Consider the following 17768-nt stretch of genomic DNA (forward strand, 5'->3'; position numbering starts at 1 on the left):
CGCCCTCCCGCCTGGATGCCGCCGCAGCCAAGGTTGGAGAACCTTAAAGCCACCTGGCGGGGCGCGGCGGGGCGGGGCCAGGGGCGGGGTTGCCTGCAGGAAGTGCGCCTGGCGCAAGGCCTGCTGGGGCCGGAAGTGGGGCGCACGCTACGGGCCTGCAGTTATGGCGGCGGCGTGGACCCGCAAGCGGTGAGTTGAGGCTCCGATCAGGCCTCCCGGCGGGCGCTTGCATCCAGAGAGGCTTCTCTTGCACCTCTCTGTGTTCCTGGGGCGGCCGGGCTGGGGCACATCGGGCTGGCGGGGAGTCATGACTCCAACGGCATGGCCCGCAGGCGCCTGGCGGAGCTGACGGTGGACGAGTTCCTGGCCTCGGGCTTTGATTCCGAGTCCGACTCGGAGCCCGAAGGAGCCCCAGAGGCGGAGACGCGGGCGGCGCGCGGAGCGACCCGGAGCCCGGATGGGCCAGGTGGGAGTTCCTTGGCCAGGTGAGTGGAGCGTCTTCTACGGGCCGTGTGTAAGCAGAACCCACTTAACCGTCCTGGCCCGCCCCACCGGAAGGGTGCTGACCACTCCTGGGGCCTCAGGACTGAGGCCTAGGGACCTCTGATCTCTCCCCCAGACCTTTCGACTTGTTTATTCTTCCGTCCGGTATTTACGGAGTGACTGCTCTGTGCCAAGTCATCCCGGTGTTGGGAAACGCTGGAGAATAGTATTCATTTTTGGTCCAGGAGAGCTTACTCGGTCTTGGATAAACTACAGCGTGTAGGGCGGTGGAAGAAATAAGTGCTGCAGACAGGAAGGAAAAGCAGAAGGAGCTGGAGGAATAGGGAGCATAGGTGGGAGCTTCTGCGGCAGCGTTAGGTGGAGTGGATAAGGCCGTTTTATGAAACCTGAGGGAGTAAATTGCAGCAGTAGGGGAAGAATGTCTGGGTGTTTTAGGCATTAGGAACAGCAAAGGTCCTGAGTTGGGAGTGAGCCTTACGCAGAGTTCAGCATGGCTGTGGCAGGAATGCGAGGAGAGTAGTAGGAGGTGAAGCTGGAGAGACGGTGATGGGGCTGGATCTCGTAGACCGTTTATATGGCATCTCAGTACAGTTGGAAGTTATCCTAGGGTTTTGAGTAGTGAAGTAACGGCGCGTGACATGTAACAGGATGGGTCCCTCCGGTTGCTGTGCTGAGAGCAGGTTGTAAGGGGCTGGAGTGGACAAGTGAATTGAGAGATGATGCTGGTTTGAGAGGAGTCGTGAGACTTTTGGAAGTATTGATGATGAGATCTCGTGGCAGAGTGCGCGCTGGGTGTGAGAGACAGAGAGGGTTTACCTTTCACGTGAGTACCTGGAAAGGGGGAGTTAGCGACAGCTGAGGTAGAGCAGCGTGTGGGCAGAGTAAGTTCGGGGGAAGCTGCAAGTTCAGCGTTGTTTTGAAACATGCCTTGGGTTTGAAACACGTGTGCAGAGGCTGCCGGACGTGTGAGTCCGGAGTTTGGGGGAGAGAGAGATCTGCTGAAAACTTGCTCTCTGGAAAGCTCCCTGCCTTGGTTGTTAGCAGCTGCTGTGGAGGGAGCAGACGAAGCCTCATAGGTTCTCTGAGGAGGACAGGAAGGCTGATCCCCCCTCCCCCCTTGGCCTTGGCCGTGCCAGCCGGTCAGACTTGATGACCCCACCTTCTCAGCCGGCGTAAGGGCCGTGCGTCTGAGCACAAGGACCAGCTCTCTCGACTGAAGGACAAAGACCCTGAGTTCTACGAGTTCCTGCAGGAGAATGACCAGAGCCTGCTGAACTTTAGTGATTCGGACAGCTCTGAGGGCGAGGAGGAGCAGCTCCACTCCCTGCCCGACGCGCTGGAGGTGAGAGCCTGTGCACAGCTGGGTGGGGGCGGGGGCGTGTTTGTGGCCTCTGCATCTGGTCCAGTGGGGCCCTCTGTGTCTGGTGCAGGAGGCGAGCGAGGAGGAAGATGAGGAGGACGGGGCCCCCAGAGGGCCTATGGGGAGGAGGAGGGGCTCTGCCTCTGTGACGCTCGCCACGGTTGAGAGATGGACGCAGGCGGCGAAGGTGAGAAGTGGCCTGGGCTGGGCCGCTGACCCCGCCCCAGCTCCCGTCCCCCTGCTTTCTTTCACTTACCTGGGGCAGTGCAGGTGGGAGGAGCCCCCTCTGATCCCGTTCAGCACGAGAGAGAATCTTGCAGTTTTCCCTGCATGCTAGGAGGGCTCAGGACTGCATTCTCTCCTTCATTCAGAGACTAGGGTCTCTGCCTTCTCCTTTCCTCTCTGTTTTTCTCCAAGGGCTCTCTGAAGTCCACTGTGGGCAGGACATAGTCTCTGTGCCTTTGCTCGCTGGTGGAGCCAGGGCCCTTCTGAGGGCCTTGCAGTGGTTTCTGCGGGGAAAAGAAAGGCCGGAAAGGGAGGACTCCAGATACCACTTGGAGCTAGCCATTGTTTAGATTCAGGCTCCTCCGCCCCTCCCTCATGGCCCTTCCAGGAGGATGCTGGACTCTTTCTGTTCCTTGCACATGGCTCCATAACGCTGCTCCCACCTCTGCTTTTGGTCTGAGGATGTGGCCGAGGATGCCTTCCTCTCATAGAGCAGATTCCTGGAGCCCCAGCTAGCTGACAGCTCCTCCAACATTCTGGGTCCTTCTGCCCTTTTAGCAGCACCTCACTCCAAAGCTATTCCACGAAGTTGTGCAGGCGTTTCGAGCAGCCGTGGCCACCGCCCAAGGAGAACAGGAAGGCACTGAGACCAGCAAGTTCCAGGTCACGGACAGTGCTGGTGAGCTGGGGTGAGGGGACCAGGGATACAGTCTCTGTGTTCCATTTTCTGTCCTGAGAGTGGCATCTCTGGTTCCCTCGTTGCAGTGTTCAACGCTCTGGTCACTTTCTGCATCAGAGATCTCTTTGGCTGTCTCCAGGAGCTGCTGTTTAGAAAAGCCCCGAAGGACAGTAGCAGGTAAGAGGGAGGAGGATGGCATGGGGCGGCATGGTCGGGCCCTGCACTGGGGAAGGCAGGGGCTCTGGGACCTAGGGGCCCATTCTAGGCCTAGCTGGCACAGAGGGATGTGGAGGACAGAGCCAGGCTCTTTGTGGGGCTCTTGGGAGAGGCTGGACACTCAGGGCCCTATGGGGGTAGCCCTGTCCTTCCTCCTTCCTGCCCAGAATTCCTCAAGGGCCACAGAGTGTGTGCTGGGCTTTGCTCCCCTGGCTTTCCTGGTCAGGATTCTCTCTTTTCTCTTTGGACAAGTCAAGTCTTGTCCGCTCTCCTTGCTCTTTGGCTGGTGCGAGTGTGTGTGTCTAGGCAGGGGCCCCATCCATGCTGGCTCGAGGACCTTGACTTCCGTGTGAGAGGTCAGTTGAGCGAAGGCCCTGGAAGGTTTCCAGAGGGGGTGGAGCAGCAGCCCGCATTTGGCAGCTTGCGGGCTCCACTGGGGCTCCCAGGAGCTTGCGGCCACGTGACCCGGAGGCAGGAAAGGCTTGGAGGGTCACACTCACCCCGACACTGCTCAGAGGGAGAAGGAAGCTCCAGGGAGAGGTCCGCTGGGACCACCTGGCGGGGGAGGAGGAAGAGGCCGGGACTCGGGGCTGGGAGTACCTGGGCCTGGGGGCATGGTCGGGGCTGGACTGATGCGGCCGCGTAGGGGTGGCTGCCTGAGGAGGCAGGGCAGCTGGCTGCTGGCGAGAGTGGAGGGCCACAGGCAGTGAGTGAGTGGTCAGCAAAGAGGCAGCGCTCAGTGGTGCTGGCGTTGGCTGGGTGCGGGCTTCCGTGGGGGCCGCTGCAGTGGGGAGAGCGGTCACCATGGAGGACAGCGGGCTTGGGAGGAAGCGGCAGCGCCGCCTGGGTCGTGGCTCCAGGTGCCCAGCAGCCGGCCTCAGCCCATGGGGAGGCTAACAGGGGCCCCTGTCTTTGGTTCTTTTGCACACGTTAGCAGAGTTAACAGACACTTAACGTGCTGAGTTCTGCAAGTGTTGAGAGGCGATGCCTTTGAGAAACCTCCTAGGCACCAGTCACTGCTGCTGAAATTAAGGTGTAAATGACTTGGTCTCTGTAAAGCGTATGTGGCCCGGGGAGTTCCCCGGTGGTCCAGTGGTTAGGATTCGGTGCTTTCACTGCCGTGGCCCGGATTCAATCCCTGGTCGGGGAACTGAGATCCCGTAAGCCGCAAGGCTAACAACAACGACAAAAACTGTACGTGGCCCAAAGGAAGACAGCTTGTTGTGCTGGTTGGCGATGCCTGGGTCAGACCTGGGACTGCGGAGTGTGGGTGCCTGAGAGGTGTGGGGAGCTGGAGGCCAGGGGTCTGTCTGGGGGCTCTGGGGGAAGTGGCTGGCCCTGGGCTCAGACAGGAAGGATGGTCAGCCCTCTGGCCGGGTGGGGTGGCCTGTGGGGGGCTTGGGGCTTGGTGGTACCCCTCCTTAGGTGTAGCTGTGGGCCATCCTTGAGAGAGTCCTGGTGTGTCTCTCGCGTCTATCCAGCTGGAAAGGTCCCTGAACTCATGGGAAAGATGGGGGGCGGGGTGTCTCACCACAGGGCCCATGTGCCCTTGCGTCCTGGACACTGTGTGTGTCCTGGATGGGACGTGGCTTGGGGCACACCCCTGCCTCCTGGTGGCCTCCTGGTGCCCTCCTTGTGGCCTCGTGTCTGAGCTGGAGGGCGCGGTCTCCCTGCAGGGTGCGGCAGCCATCCAGCAGCCCGCTGTGGGGGAAGCTCCGGCTAGACATCAAGGCTTACCTGAGCTCCGTCACACAGGTGCAGTCCTGGGGGGCAGGGCCTGCCGGGTCACGTGGGGGCCTGGCCGCATCCACCGGTCCAATCCTTCCTCGTATCCCGGGCCTCGCTGACCTCTCCTGCTTCCCCAGCTGGTGGTCTGTGTGGCAGAGACGACAGTAGCGGCGGCCGTCCTCCAGCACGTCAGCAGCTCCGTGCCCTACTACCTGACCTTCCCCAAGCAGTGCCGCATGCTGCTCAAGGTGTGTTGGCCTCAGGGCAGCCCAGCTGCCGGCTGGAGTGCAGGGGGCATCTGTGCCACCCCATGGGGTTCTGTTTTTGGGGCACACTCGAGGCAGCACAGCCCAGTCACGCGAGGACGGGCTCCCCTGGGGGGCGGGGGGCAGCTTTCTGGCACCCACGTGCATACATGCGCTGGACAGCAGAGGTCAGTTTTCACCATACGGCCTTCAGGAGGGGTGACGTGCTTTGGTTTCGCTCCTCCCCGATTGAGCCCTAACTCGGGGAGTTCCCCGGGGGGGGTGCTGTGGGAAGGACTGTCTCTGGCCGGGCTCGGGGTGGGGGGTGGGGGGCCCGGGGCAGGCGGTGACAACTCGCCTCCACAGAGGATGGTGGTCCTGTGGGGCACGGGTGAGGAGACGCTGCGTGTGCTGGCCTTCCTGGTGCTCGTCAAGGTCTGCCGGCACAAGAAGGACGTCTTCCTGAGCCCCGTCCTCAAGGTAGCGGTGCCCCCGGCTCTTCCGTTAGGGTCCGGGTTGAAAGTCTTGACCTGAGGGCTGGGCAGGCTGCCTTTGTGGTCGGTGTTTCTCGCGGGTGCTGTGACCCTGGGCAGACCCAGGTCCTCGTCATGGCTTTCTCCAAGAGAAGTGGGGGACGGGATGGCATGGGGACAGGAGCCGTTGGTCCCCCTGGGGCTCCACATGGAGTGGCCTGCACAGCTCTCCCCTCAGTGGACGAGGACATCAGACGTGGAGAAGGACGGGGACCCTGCTGCCTGGCTCTAAGCCTGGGGTGGCCTGCCCTGCACAGAACCCTCTAGAAGCGCCCTGCATCAGCCTGGCGGGCAGCTGGGGCTTCTCTGCCTCCTTCCCTTCTGGTCCGTCCACGGCCCTTGCCCTTTCGCACGGTTATTCATGCTGCAGCTCCCTCCTTCCTGGGTGTCTAGGCCTCCCCGTAAGACCCTTCCCCTCGGCACTGCAGACTCTGCCCGGGGCCGGTGGGCTGAGCAGCAGTGGGGCCTCGAGAAGCAGGGCCGTGCGGCGGGGGGGTCTGCGGCACACGTGGCTGGGCCGTGGTTCCTGCTGAGGCGAGCTCTGAGGGAAAGGCCCGGGTGTCTGCAGGGGGCTTGGAGCTGGGTGGTGGGGGCATGCGGCCCTGGGAGCTCAGAGGTGGCTCTGACTAAGGTGTTTCCGGCAGCAAATGTACATCACGTACGTGAGGAACTGCAGGTTCACCTCCCCCAGCACCCTGCCCCTCGTCAACTTCATGCAGCGGACTCTGACAGAGCTGCTGGCCCTGGATGCGGGCGTTGCCTATCAGCACGCATTCCTCTACATCCGCCAGCTCGCCATCCACCTGCGCAATGCCATGACCACGCGCAAGAAGGTGGGTGGGGGCGGGGCCCGACCCACTGCGGGGGTGGGGGCCTGGCCTCCTGCGAGAGGCAGCTCAGCCACTTGGCGGCAGGCGCCAGGGCCCTTGCTGGCGGGGGCTGTGGCATAGGTGCAGGGGACCCCTTCACCTGGGCGGGGCTGACCGGGGCGACTGCGCTCTGCCCAGGAGACGCGCCAGTCCGTGTACAGCTGGCAGTTCGTCCACTGCCTCCACCTGTGGGGCCGCGCCCTCAGCACCATCTGCCCCAGTGAAGCTCTGCAGCCGTTGATCTACCCCCTGTCCCAGGTTGTCATCGGTTGCATCAAGTGAGTCGCGGCTGGGGGGTTGCCCCGAGGGCTGAAGGAGGTGGGGCCAGGGCTACACAGGGAGAAGGTTACAGGAGGCTGTCCTGGAGGTCAGGGTAGGGTCAGGGTTGTTCACAGAGGGTCTGGCCAGTGCCCCTGGCAGCTGGGGCCTCCAGGTGTGGTGTCTGTGACTTGGCAGCACCTGAGGAAGGTCTGGGCTGAGGCTGTCCGTGGCCTTGTCCCTGGTATCCCAGAATCGTTGTCAGCTGGGCCCGTTGGTTGCCTGTGACCTGGTACCTTAGTCCAGGATGCCGCACACACGTGCATTCTGGGGACGCGGGGTAGAGGGGACTGTGTGCAGTTTGAAGGCATTTGGGGTTATCTGCCTGGACGTCTTGGACAGAGCAGGTTTGGAGTGACGAGGCACGGCTGGGGTTGGTTTGCCTATGAATATCGTGCTGGTCTGTGGGGGCAGAGATGGGCGGAGCCACATGTGGCCAGCAGAGGGCATCCTTGTTCTCCTGAAGGGAGAAGAAAGAACAGTTTTGCTGTCTCACGTGTTAAAATGAAATTGAGTTGCTAGCCAGGTGGGGTGGGGTGCCCGCCCCCGTAACTGAGCAAGGAGGCAGGTCCTTAGAACTGCGACTTCGGTGGGGGTCTTCTGTCCTGCTTTTATCTGTCTGAGGCTGGTGTGGCTGCTGACCCTGCCGGGGAGGAGCCCCTCCTGAGGTTGGAGCCCAGTGGGTGGGGAGAGTTCAGAGGCAGCGGGGCCAGGCAGGTGAGGCTGGTTTGGGGGTGTCTGAGTCTGGGGTCTCTGCTCACTCCCGCCTTCCCACATCCCCAGGCTGGTCCCCACGGCCCGCTTCTACCCGCTGCGCATGCACTGCGTGCGCACCCTGACACTGCTCTCGGAGAGCACAGGCACCTTCATCCCGGTGCTGCCCTTCATCCTTGAGGTGAGCAGGTGCTCGAGGTGGGGCGGAGGGTGCGGGAGGGAAGACGCCTCCTGCCGCATGTGGCCCGACTACTCCTCAACTCGGTGCAGCTCTCCTGAGTGCTGGCTCTTTGCGCATAGCACACGGGTTGTGAGGGTGTTAACTGTGTGCGGTGCCTGCCCGATAGGCAAGAGTGGCACCGCAGGTGAGTACAGCTGCTCTGCTGGGCTGGCCCGAGGGCGCTGGTTTTAAGGCACAGACTTGGGTCGATCTGGGTGTTTCCCCAAGATTAGAGTGAGCGGCGGAGCTGGGCTGAAAGCCCCGTCTGATTCCAAAGCTGTGTTCCCTTTGCTGCCTCTGTGCGTGTGTATCCGTGTGTATACGTGTGCACGTAGCTTAGGTAGGGAGAGGCTTCAGTCCAAAGGCTAGAGGTCCACTAGGGCCGGGACCAGGCTGTGGGGATGCGATCGTGGGTGAGGAAATTGCAGTGATGGTGACCCTGTGCAGGAGGGACCCTTCTTTGTCTCCAGACACTGATTCTCATGTTTTTCTGGCCCGGTTTCAGGAGGGGGACAGCAGCAGTGTGTAAGGGTGTGGCCTGGTCCTGCCCCATTGACCAGGGCCCTGCTCTAGGGCAGAGGGACTCCCTTGGGGACCAGAGATCTGGAGCTGTGCGGGGAGGGGCTGGTGTCTGTGAGGCCGTGGGGCTGGCACTGTGTCTGGCCACTTGTCCTTGGTCTCAAGATGGGTGTCCAGAGACCCAGGGTACTGGGGTGGGCAGGCTAGGCTGACGGGTCCTTGGGGCAGATTTTCCAGCAGGTCGACTTCAACAGGAGGCCGGGGCGCATGAGCTCCAGGCCCATCAACTTTGCTGTGATCCTGAAGCTGTCCAAGGTCAACCTGCAGGAGAAGGCGTACCGGGTGAGCCCAGCCTCCAAAGGGGTCCGGGAACGCCCTGGGCGGGGTCACGGCAGGATGTCACGGGGCACCGAGGTCAGCGTGCGGGGTGACTGGAGGTAGACGAGTGTGGATGGGAGAAGGCCCGCTACCCTCCAGGCTTGAACCTTGTGGGCCTCCCGGGGCTGGGTAGCCTGATGAGCCTGAGCCCGAGTGTAGCTCCGAGGTCTGAGCTCCCCTCTGCCCTGACGCTGTCCGCTCCCTCGCTGCCTCAGGATGGCCTGGTGGAGCAGCTGTACGACCTCAGCCTGGAGTACCTGCACGGTCAGGCCCACAGCATTGCATTCCCCGAGCTGGCGCTGCCCGCTGTCTTGCAGGTGTGTGCCCGCTGCCCCCCGCCCGAGTCCCTCCGTGGGCCCAACCCCTCAGCAGACCAGACCGCCTCCTGACGGGCTGGCGCCCCTCGCGTGGGGCCAGAGCAGGGCAGCCCTGTCACAGCCGCACAGGGCCAGTGGCAGGGCCTGGTCAGCTTGGGGTCTCTGTGCTGGCATCACCTGGCAGCTGGGTCCCCGGGGCCGTGGTGTTGGGGTACATGCCTGGGAGCCTGAGGAGGGCGCTGGCCCGGGTGCGTCAGGAGGACCCCAGGACCTGTCAGCCCTGCTCTAACGTGCTACAGCCCAGGGCCTGGACCAGCCGTGAGGGCTCCTGGGGGTGTTGGGGCTCAGCAGGCTGCACCGGCCCCCGGCTCTGGGTCGGGCTGGTCTCACTGCATGCTTTCCCAGGTGCTCCTGGGCCAGGTGAGGAGGTAGGAGACGTTAGGGGGTCACAGGAAGCCCTGGCCGCCCACCTCAGCTTTTCTTCAGGTGACATTCGGGGTGGGATGGGGGGGGTCTTTCCTCTCAGAAGCCCCTTGGAGATCCGTTTACTTTCAGCCTAGGTTTCTCATTTCAGGGAGGCCTGTGCCCGTCTGGCCCTGGTAGTGAGTGGGGCAGGGTTGCTCAGACATAGGTGTGTGTGCGTCGTCCTCTCTCTGAGTCTTGGGGATCATGGTCTAGAAGAGGGTCAACAAACGTTTTTGGTAAAAAGTCAGATGGTAGATATTTTAGGTTTTGCAATCACGGGGTTTCTCAATCCGCTCAACTTGCCCGCAGAAGTGCAAAAAAATTCACAGAAACGCAGGAACGAATGAGTGTGCCGTGTGCCAGCACGACTTTATTTAGACAGGCAGCAGGCGGGATGTGGCCTGGAGGGTGGATCCATCCTGCCCCTGCCCACCCCTCTGCCTGGCCCACGGGGTTGGTGGTCATCCTCCCGTCAGCCCTTCGACCGCCACAGGTCCCTAAGGGCTGGGCCATAGAGTCACCCAACCCCCCCGTCCCCCCACACACTTGCACTGGGGCTCCCCTCAACCTCAGGTGTGTCCCCCAGGGCTCTGAGACACACGAACCCATGACCCGCCCCCGCCTGCCTGTGGTCACCGCTTGCAGGGTGCAGAGTAGCCTTGTGCCTGGGGCTAGGCTGAGCCCCCCTTCTTCTGCAGCTGAAATCCTTCCTCCGGGAGTGCAAGGTGGCCAACTACTGCCGTCAGGTGCGCCAGCTGCTCGAGAAGGTGCAGGAGAACGCAGAACACATCCGCAGGCTCCGCCAGAGGGTCTCCTTCGGCGTGTCCGACCAGCGTGCAGTGGTCAGCTGGGGGCTGGTGCCGGGGCCCGGGGGCCACTGGTCAGTGTGTGGCTGAGGTCTGGGGCTTTGCCCGGGGTGGGACATGACCCTGGATCTCCCTGCACAGGATGCCTGGGAGAAGCGAACCCGGGAGGAGGGGACCCCGCTCACGAAGTACTACAGCCAGTGGCGGAAGCTGAGGGACCGTGAGATCCAGCTGGAGATCAGTGGCAAAGAGCGGGTATGGTGGTGGTGGGTTGTTGGGGATGTGGGCACGGCTGAGAGGATGTCAGCAGGGGTCGGTGGGTGCTGCCCCCAGCCACCCTAGCTGCACCGTGTGCTGGCGCTGCCGATGCTCTGATGAGGCGGATGGCGGGCAGAACCGGGGAGAGTCTGGGGGCTTCTCCCATGACCCTCAGGTGGAGAGGCCCCAGGGCTGTGCTGGGGCAGAGGCTGCTACCCCTCAGGCCTGACGGGCTGGGGCTTTTGGAGGAGTGAGTGCTGGGCTGACCTTGTCACCTAGGCCAGCCTGTGGACACCAGAAGGGCCAGCAGGGAGGTACAGGAAGAGCTCTAGCTCTGTCTTTGGGTCTGGGCCTGATCGGTGGGTACGTGACGTTGTGACCTGAGGGGACAGCTTCGTGCCAAGCGGCATGACTGTCTGCATCCCTGTCCTGGTGTCAGTATGGGCAGGCCATCTGTTCTGGGAGTGATGGCTGAAAATTAGGGAAGGAGCATGGTTGGAGCCTGCAGCTTTGATGTCACTTAGCGGCCTCCTCACTGGCCTGGTAGGGCAGCTGTCTAGGGAGCCTACCCAGTGATGCCGACCAAGTGTCCCAAAAGTGGCCAAACGAGGTCCTTGCATGGGGGTGGGGGCTGGAGGCTAGAGGAGGGCCTCACGGGGTAGGAGGGTGCAGGACTGGGTCTGGAATGTGAGTCGGGCTTGGGCTTGGGCTGTGGTTTGGGCTGTGGCCAGTGGGCAGGCAGCCCTGAGAGCCCACCCTCACCTGCAGCTCTGGGTCCCTGTCCTTCCAGCTGGAAGATTTGAACTTCCCAGAGGTAAAGCGCCGCAAGGTGGCGGACAGGAAGAGTGAGGACAGAGCAGAATTCAAGGACCTCTTTGATCTGGACGTCGCTGAGGACGCCGACGCCGAGGACGCCGACGCCGCCCCCGACTTCCCAGAGAGAGGTGGGGCCCCCAGGCCTTGTGTCACCCCCTCCCACCACCATCTTTCAGGGCAGTTCTGGGTCCTCTCCCACTTGAACAGAGGAGACCTAAGGGAAAGTGGGGTCCAGGGCTGTGCCCCGGCCCCCGTCCTGCCTTAGCTGCCCCTCTGTGCGTTTGCTGGTGGGTCCACCCCCATGGGCTCTTGTGCTTGGTCCCCAGGGACGCCTGGGTCCCCAGGAGCTTGGCAGAGGGTGGAGGAAGTCAGCGGCTCAGAGGGTAAGTGGTTCCTGAGAGCGTGGGGTGCCGTGGTTTTTGAGCCCATCTGTCTGGGGACCGAGACTGTCATGGGGGATCCGGTGGGTGGGCAGGGCCATCGGCTCTAAGCTGGGCCCACGCCCTCCCCCCTCCCCCACACACTGGGCCAGCTGCTCCATCCCCGCTGGCTCTGGCCCCCAGCAACAGCAGTAGTAGCGATAAATTAATTAGTGCTGTGATTAATTAGTGATGAGTAACCTCCCAGGCTGGCTTCTTCCTGATAAAGCAGAATTTATGTAGCTGTGCGCTCTCCCTGCAGATGGAAACCCAGACACAGAGGCGGGGCCGGACCCCCAGGAGCCGTGGCGGCTGGCCCAGGGGCCGGAGGATGAGCTGCAGGATCTAGAGCTCTCCGAGGACGAGGACGACTGAGGGCTGCCCGCCTGGAGCCTTGTGGGGGGCTGCTGCATGGCGTTCCCAACCTCACTAGGCAGTCAGGTGTGCTGCTTCCTGGCTGCGGCTGAGCCGAGGCCCTGGGGTCTGTGCCCACGCAGGGCGTAGATGGTGGATAGGGCTTTATTTTTACAACATAAGAGACCAGAAAGGACCAAGTGCTGTTCCAAGTCTTGGAGTGGCGGCCATAAACCACCGTGGGGCTGGCCTCCTGCCGCAGCTTATGGTGGCGGGTGAGACGCACCTACCCCGTGAAGGTGCCGACCTGGAGTGGGGCTCTGCCCGGCGTTGGCACGCGGTCATGCCGTGCGCACGGCCAACGCTGCAGGGCCTGGGGTGCGCCTGCGCCTTCTCCATCTCTGCTTTGTCCGCAGCCACCCAGCGTGCAGCACCCCCGCCCCGTGCCTGGGTTCAGTCCCCACGCGGTCTGCACCAGGCCCTGCAGGCACCCGCAGAGAGTCTTTGGAAACTCATTCTTTTCCTCTTAAATCATGTGTTTTCATTTTAAAAATTGTGTTTTTGCATCCAAAACCGAAAGGAGGATAAGCTGTGGGGTTGGGGGCCTTTGCCGGGGAGCAGCCGGCAGTGAAGGATGGGGGGTCTGACACCAGCTCAGCACAGAGGCTGGGAGGGGTCCGTGGGCCCTGGGAGCAGAGCCATGGTTCCGTTCTCCTGCTTGGGTGAGGCTCGGCTGGCAGGGGGCTGCGCGCCCCCATAGGGCGAGGGGGCCGGTGCTGGGGACAGGGGCTGCTCCCCCGAGTTGAGCTCCCTCTCGGGAGCCCGCAGTGTTGGTGGCTGCAGCGGCAGAGCCACGGGGAAGCTGGCCATGTAGAAGACTCGGCCCAGGCGCTTGGCCACCTGTGGAGAGACGGGCCTGGATGGGGCCTGCGGGGCTGCCACCGTACAGCCACACGCAGAGCCTCAGTGCTGCCCCTCCGTTGTCTGGAGACCACTGCCCCCAGCAGGCGCTCACCTGGGCCCGGATCTTGAGAGCAGGCCCCAGCTTCAGCCCCATGGTGGTCAGGAGATGTTCCTCTGTCAGCAGGGGCAGGGTCTCCCCGTCAATCCCCTGTTCTCTGAATACCTGGGGGTGGGGGGCACAGTGTCAGGGCATGAGTGCCAGGGCCGTGCGTCCTGGGGTGGCCTCAAAGCTCTCCAGAGGAAGCGGAGCCAAGAGGAGCGGCTGGCGCAGTTGCAGGAAGAAGCGTCAGATGAAAGTCTCCTGTGTGTTAGGCATGTGTCCCACCTTGGAGGCGGAAGCACTGACAGCACGCACTGACTGGGGGCACTGGTGCATACCCCACCCCCGCAGTCTTTGAGGAGAAACTTGGGGTGGGAAGCAGCACTGGGTAGCGGGGGTGCTCAGACCATCCTGGGCGGGTCCCCTCACCGGTGCATATTCTCCGCAGCCGGACAGGCCGCCCACAAAGCTGCAGACGTCGTCCACTGTCCACTTGCTGACATCCTCGGGCGCTGTGGCCCCCTCCCCATCCACGAAGAGGCCCCCCGTGGCGCCTGGGTTGGGGGTAGAGTGTTACTAGGACTCTGGCCAGCTCTTTTCTATGCTCCCACCCCTGTCTGCTGACCTTTGCTCGCCCTAATTGTTCAGAAATGTTGGACTGATGACGGAAAGGGATCTTTCTCCCGGTGGATGCCCTCCCTGAGACCCTGGGTGGGGGATGGGGGACGGTCTCCTTCCACCCCATGGAGGGATCTAAAGGCATGGCGGGGGTGCCCACCTGTGTGGAAGTAGGGGCTGACCGTGTAAGGCAAGCCCAGGGGCAGTGGAGGGGGCAGCATGGACCCTGAGGCAAGCCCCTTCCCCTCAGAGCTGGCCCCTCCAGTTGGGCCCTGGCCCCCAGCAGCCACCATCTCGGGGTCCTCTTCGTCTGAATCCTTGGGGGGCTCATCTTCAGAACCGTCTTGTGCCCAGAGCCCAGCCCCTGTGGTCTCCTTGGGCTCACTGGGCCGGGCTGAGGCAGGGCTGGGGCCCCCCTTCCGAGGAGCTCGGCGGGCAGGCTCCTGGGGCGGGGTGGGGGGACCGGGGCCCGGGGGTCCCTGGGGAGGCAGGGCCAGCAGGGGCGCAGAGCTGTGTCTCAGCACCAGCATAGCCCCGCGCCGCTGCAGCTCCTCGGCACCGTCGGGTGGGCGCAGGGCGGCCTCGGGTGCCAGCAGCTGCGGCCGGTGCGCGCTCTCCAGCTCCTTCTGGCGCAGCAGCTCTGCTGACATCTCCAGCCTGGCCGTGGAGACAGACCGCAGAGTATCAGCCAGCTCGGCAGTGACACTTCCCGCCCCGCCGCCCCACCCCGCGGTGAAGCACCTACCGGGCCAGGTTCTGCTTCCGCAGGAGCTCCTGCTGCCGGGCGAGCATCTCCGCCTGGGCAGGGGGCAGGAAGCCGTAGCCTGGTGGGAAGGGGACAGACCACGAGGCCGGGTGGCCGAGTGGTCCAGGGCCACCCAAGCCCGCCCTGGTCTGTCCTTGGCTTCCATAGGGGGAGGGGCGGGTTCGCCGGGAGCACTGATGGACACGCGGTCTGTGACAGACGAACCCGGCTGGCCCCGCATCAACAGCCCCACCCCACCCCCCAACCTCCGGGGCACAGAATCGCGCACCAGCCTACTCCTCACCTGGGGTCTGGCACAGTGCCGAGGGCACCCCCAAAAAGGGGGGCCTGAGGTGGGGGCCCAGGGCGATGTGGGGGGCATTCTGGGGCGACAGCAAGGGGGGCGGCTGCGACAACTCCCTGTGGACAGCAGGGTGGTGAGCCGCGCGAGCCGCAGCCTCGGGCCCCCTCCCCGCGCGCCCCCTTTTTCCCGGAACTGCCGCCCCCCGCCCCCCGCCCCCGCGGCCGCCCGGTCCGGCCGCCTCTGCTAATTGCCGGCCCTGCGGGCGGTCGATGTGCGCCCGCCGCGGCTCGGGTCGCCTCCGCCCCCGCTAGCGGCGCCAATTAATCTCGGCGGCGGCGCGGAGGCGCTGGCCCGGCGGGCGGCGGCGACTGTGGCGGTAATTACCGCGCTGGGGCCCCCGCCCCCGCGGCCCCTGCCCCTGGCCGACCCTGCGCGGACGCGGCGCAATTAGCCGCGGTCCGGGAGGCGGCGGCTGCAGCCAGAAACTCGCGGGCGCGGGCGCGAGGGCGGCCTCCCGGCGGGAGGGGCGGGGAGCCTCCGAAGTCCTTCCGCCCCAGCCCCCTCCTGGGGTATTCCGGCCCCTACAAGCCCCGGAGGCCTCGCCTGTGCTGCCAGCGGCTCCGGTGTCTGAATCGGTACTGCTGGGGGGCTCTCCCCGCCCCCAGCTCTCCTCCGACTTTGGGGTTCCCAGACCTTGCACTGCCCCCCCTCCTCTGCCTCAAGCCCCCTCACCTACCTGTTGGGGGAGCAAAGCCCTCAGCTGTCTCAGGGGCACCTGGATTCAGCGGGCCCCACAGCTGCTCCGTGGAAACACACCCCACCCAGAGAGATGGTCACCCCCACACATTCTACCCCAGAAGTGTTCTGGGCCTCTGCCCGGCTGCCACCAACCGAGGCCCGAGCACAGTGCCCGGTTCACTCAGGACCCTGCGGCTGTACAGCGGCGAAGGGGAAGTGCGGGCTGTGGACCTCACATGCAGAAACCAGGTGATAGGTCTGCCAACCGCAGCTCTGTAGCCCCGAAACAAGCACAGGAAATGTAGGGGTCTCTCTGAAATGCAGGCACCCCGATACCTCTCTGAGAAGGACGGGGCGCCAGCTGGGGCGGTGACGTCTCGGTGCTGAGCCAGGCCCTGCTTCCGACGCTGACCTGCTGTGGATGAGGGCAGGTGGACTTCCAGGCCGCTGGGGCTCCTCGCGGCTGCCGCTGCCACCTCCTGCCGGACCCTCAGGAGATCTGAGGAGGGGGCAGCAGCAGCAGTGACCCAGAGGCCAGCCCCCACCAGGCCCTCATGTCCCCCACACCCTGTAGTACACTGGCCAAGGACACGCAGACCCGGAGCACATTCTCCCACCGACCCTGCTGGTTCGTCACCGGGACAGAAAGACGAGCAGAAGGCCATGGGGCAGGGCCGACACCAGACATCCCAGCGCAAGGCCCGCTGGTGGCACCCACCGGTCTTGGGAGGGGGGCCAAGTGGGCATTTGTAAGGGATATGGGGATGTCAGAAACAAGAAAGTGGTTGGGATGGAGAGAGGGAAAGGTCTCACGCAGGGGAGTCTGGTGGTGCAGGAACCAGAGTTGAGACTGCCGAGAGCAAGGCTGCAGAGCCCGTGAGGGGAGGGGTCGTGCAAAGGCCCCAGAGTGAGGGCAGTGGGACCTGTCCAGGAGTTGGGGCGGGTCTCCAACCCCCTCCTAGGTAACACCCGGGCCACTGTGCGGTCTACGCACTCTGCTCCCCACCCCTGGCCCTCTGTCCTGTTCAGGGCCGGACCTCACAGTCCCCCCCCGTAGCCCCCCCACTGTGCAGGCTCCGCCGCCACCGCCTGTTTATAAATTAATTACCCGAAAAGCGGAGGTGGGTCCTGCCCGGGGCCGGGTGCCAGGCCGCAGAGCCCAGCCGGCGCGGCCGCCCGCATCGATCCCGATCCCGGCAGGGCCCCGCGCCCCCGCCCGCCCGCGGCCTGGGTTATTTACCGTCGGCTCTGGGCGGGGGCGGCGGGCGGGGGCCTGATTGACAGCCCGACTCCGCGCCGCTCCCCGCGGCCATCGCCCCTCCCCGCGCAGGCCGGCGGAGCCGGCCCCAGGCAGAGCAGGGAAAGCAATTAAAAAGGAAGATTTTTAAATTATTAACATTTGGTGAATTATTCAGGCTCTCGGTGCCTGACTGCCCTGGGGGACAGTGCCTGTGTAAGGAGAGGAAATCCGGCCCCGTTTTCCCAGCACCCTCTCACCCAGTTCCAGCCAGAAAAGGCAAGCCCCCGGCCCCAGCCCCCGGACTGGGGTCTGCAAAGCCCGGGTGCAGCTGGACAGGGTGCTGGACTGTGCCCTCGCGGTGGCAGGGGGGCTTCCAAGCGTCCCATCTGGGAGCCGGGTGGGATGGGCATGGCGCCTCTGTCCGGAGCGCCTTCTGAGCACTGGTGAAGGCCGGGCGGCCAAACCTGAACCGTCGCCCATCCTGCTTCTGGACGGACGTCCACAGTGGACTTTCAGGGGCTTACTGCTGCCCCGCTCTTGGCCTCCCCGAGGAGGGGCCTGGCACTCGCCAGACGGAGCCGTCCAGACCAGGGGCCACGGGGCCCTGCGTGCGCTGGGCCTGGGGAAACCCCCACCTCCCACTCTCGCGTGGGCTCCCGAGACTTAGCTTCCTCATCTGTGAAGTGACAGTGGCCATTCGAGGCCCAGCTGGGAGAGTCTGTGGGAGACCTGTTGTGGGGGGACTCCCCCAGATCCACCCAAACAAGCGCTGCTTGGGCAGGGGGAGGAGGAGGTGGGCCTCATTGCCCACCTACAAGGGTTTTCGAGGTTTGAGGGGCCGAAAGACCTGCATGCAATCCCAGCCTTGGTGTCAGCAGCCAGAGACCCCAGGGCCTCTTTGCAGGGTGAGCAGAGACCTCTCGGGACAGGGAGAGTCCGGTGCACGTGGTGGGCTCTCATGCTGGGGAGGGGCTACATACCGTGGCCGGGGAGGCCCAGGTGGTAGAGACGCTGAGGGTCCTCAAAGGTGCCGGCCTCACTCAGGGCGGACACCAGCCGGCGGTAATGGTCCTCGGGGGCCATGCCGGGCCCTAGTTCCGGAAGCAATGGACCCTCTGTGTTGGGCAAGCACAGGAGAGGGGGTCTTCCCCTTCAGATACAGCCGAGGGGGAGAGGC

At 64.1% G+C, this 17768-nt stretch overlaps 2 protein-coding genes across 5 annotated transcripts in view; one reads left to right on the plus strand and one right to left on the minus strand.

Moving 5' to 3' along the window:
• On the plus strand, nucleotides 1-12496 carry NOC2L (NOC2 like nucleolar associated transcriptional repressor). Of its 4 annotated transcripts, none has more exons than XM_027110661.1 (19): nucleotides 1-32; nucleotides 333-485; nucleotides 1672-1846; nucleotides 1935-2051; nucleotides 2648-2768; nucleotides 2855-2945; nucleotides 4661-4739; nucleotides 4850-4960; nucleotides 5324-5437; nucleotides 6135-6323; nucleotides 6498-6637; nucleotides 7461-7572; nucleotides 8359-8472; nucleotides 8724-8825; nucleotides 9989-10132; nucleotides 10238-10351; nucleotides 11145-11298; nucleotides 11497-11553; nucleotides 11852-12496. In XM_027110661.1, the coding sequence occupies exons 1-19, from the start codon at nucleotides 16-18 to the stop codon at nucleotides 11962-11964; spliced, it is 2217 nt and encodes a 738-aa protein (XP_026966462.1). In that variant the 5' UTR covers nucleotides 1-15; the 3' UTR covers nucleotides 11965-12496. The 4 variants fall into 4 exon arrangements, with proteins under 4 accessions (XP_026966462.1, XP_026966460.1, XP_026966461.1 ...); XM_027110659.1 differs by lacking the exon at nucleotides 1-32 and adding an exon at nucleotides 105-189; XM_027110660.1 differs by lacking the exon at nucleotides 1-32 and adding an exon at nucleotides 105-189 and having other exon boundaries at nucleotides 2651-2768.
• Nucleotides 12486-17768, minus strand: part of SAMD11 (sterile alpha motif domain containing 11) — an 18101-nt gene continuing 12818 nt past the window's right edge. Inside the window, exons 6-13 of the mRNA XM_027108325.1 lie at nucleotides 17572-17706; nucleotides 15688-16105; nucleotides 14614-14729; nucleotides 14310-14388; nucleotides 13725-14221; nucleotides 13376-13500; nucleotides 12959-13069; nucleotides 12486-12843 (exon numbers count right to left, since the gene is read on the minus strand). Coding sequence (XP_026964126.1) covers nucleotides 12598-12843; nucleotides 12959-13069; nucleotides 13376-13500; nucleotides 13725-14221; nucleotides 14310-14388; nucleotides 14614-14729; nucleotides 15688-16105; nucleotides 17572-17706 — 1727 coding nt within the window. The 3' untranslated portion in view covers nucleotides 12486-12597. The remainder of the gene's footprint in view (nucleotides 12844-12958; nucleotides 13070-13375; nucleotides 13501-13724; nucleotides 14222-14309; nucleotides 14389-14613; nucleotides 14730-15687; nucleotides 16106-17571; nucleotides 17707-17768) is intronic.

Source organism: Aethalodelphis obliquidens, unplaced genomic scaffold (assembly GCF_003676395.1).
Source record: "Aethalodelphis obliquidens isolate GAN/ISIS:26980383/991018 unplaced genomic scaffold, ASM367639v1 scaffold9, whole genome shotgun sequence".
Taxonomy (NCBI): domain Eukaryota; kingdom Metazoa; phylum Chordata; class Mammalia; order Artiodactyla; family Delphinidae; genus Aethalodelphis; species Aethalodelphis obliquidens.

Bases quoted from the DNA above. Each gene is read 5' to 3' on its own strand.
- NOC2L (XM_027110659.1), top strand. From the start codon at position 164: ATGGCGGCGGCGTGGACCCGCAAGCG. The intron at 1,847-1,934 runs GTGAGAGCCTGT...TGTCTGGTGCAG, and splicing joins CCCTGCCCGACGCGCTGGAG to GAGGCGAGCGAGGAGGAAGA. The intron at 4,961-5,323 runs GTGTGTTGGCCT...TCGCCTCCACAG, and splicing joins AGTGCCGCATGCTGCTCAAG to AGGATGGTGGTCCTGTGGGG.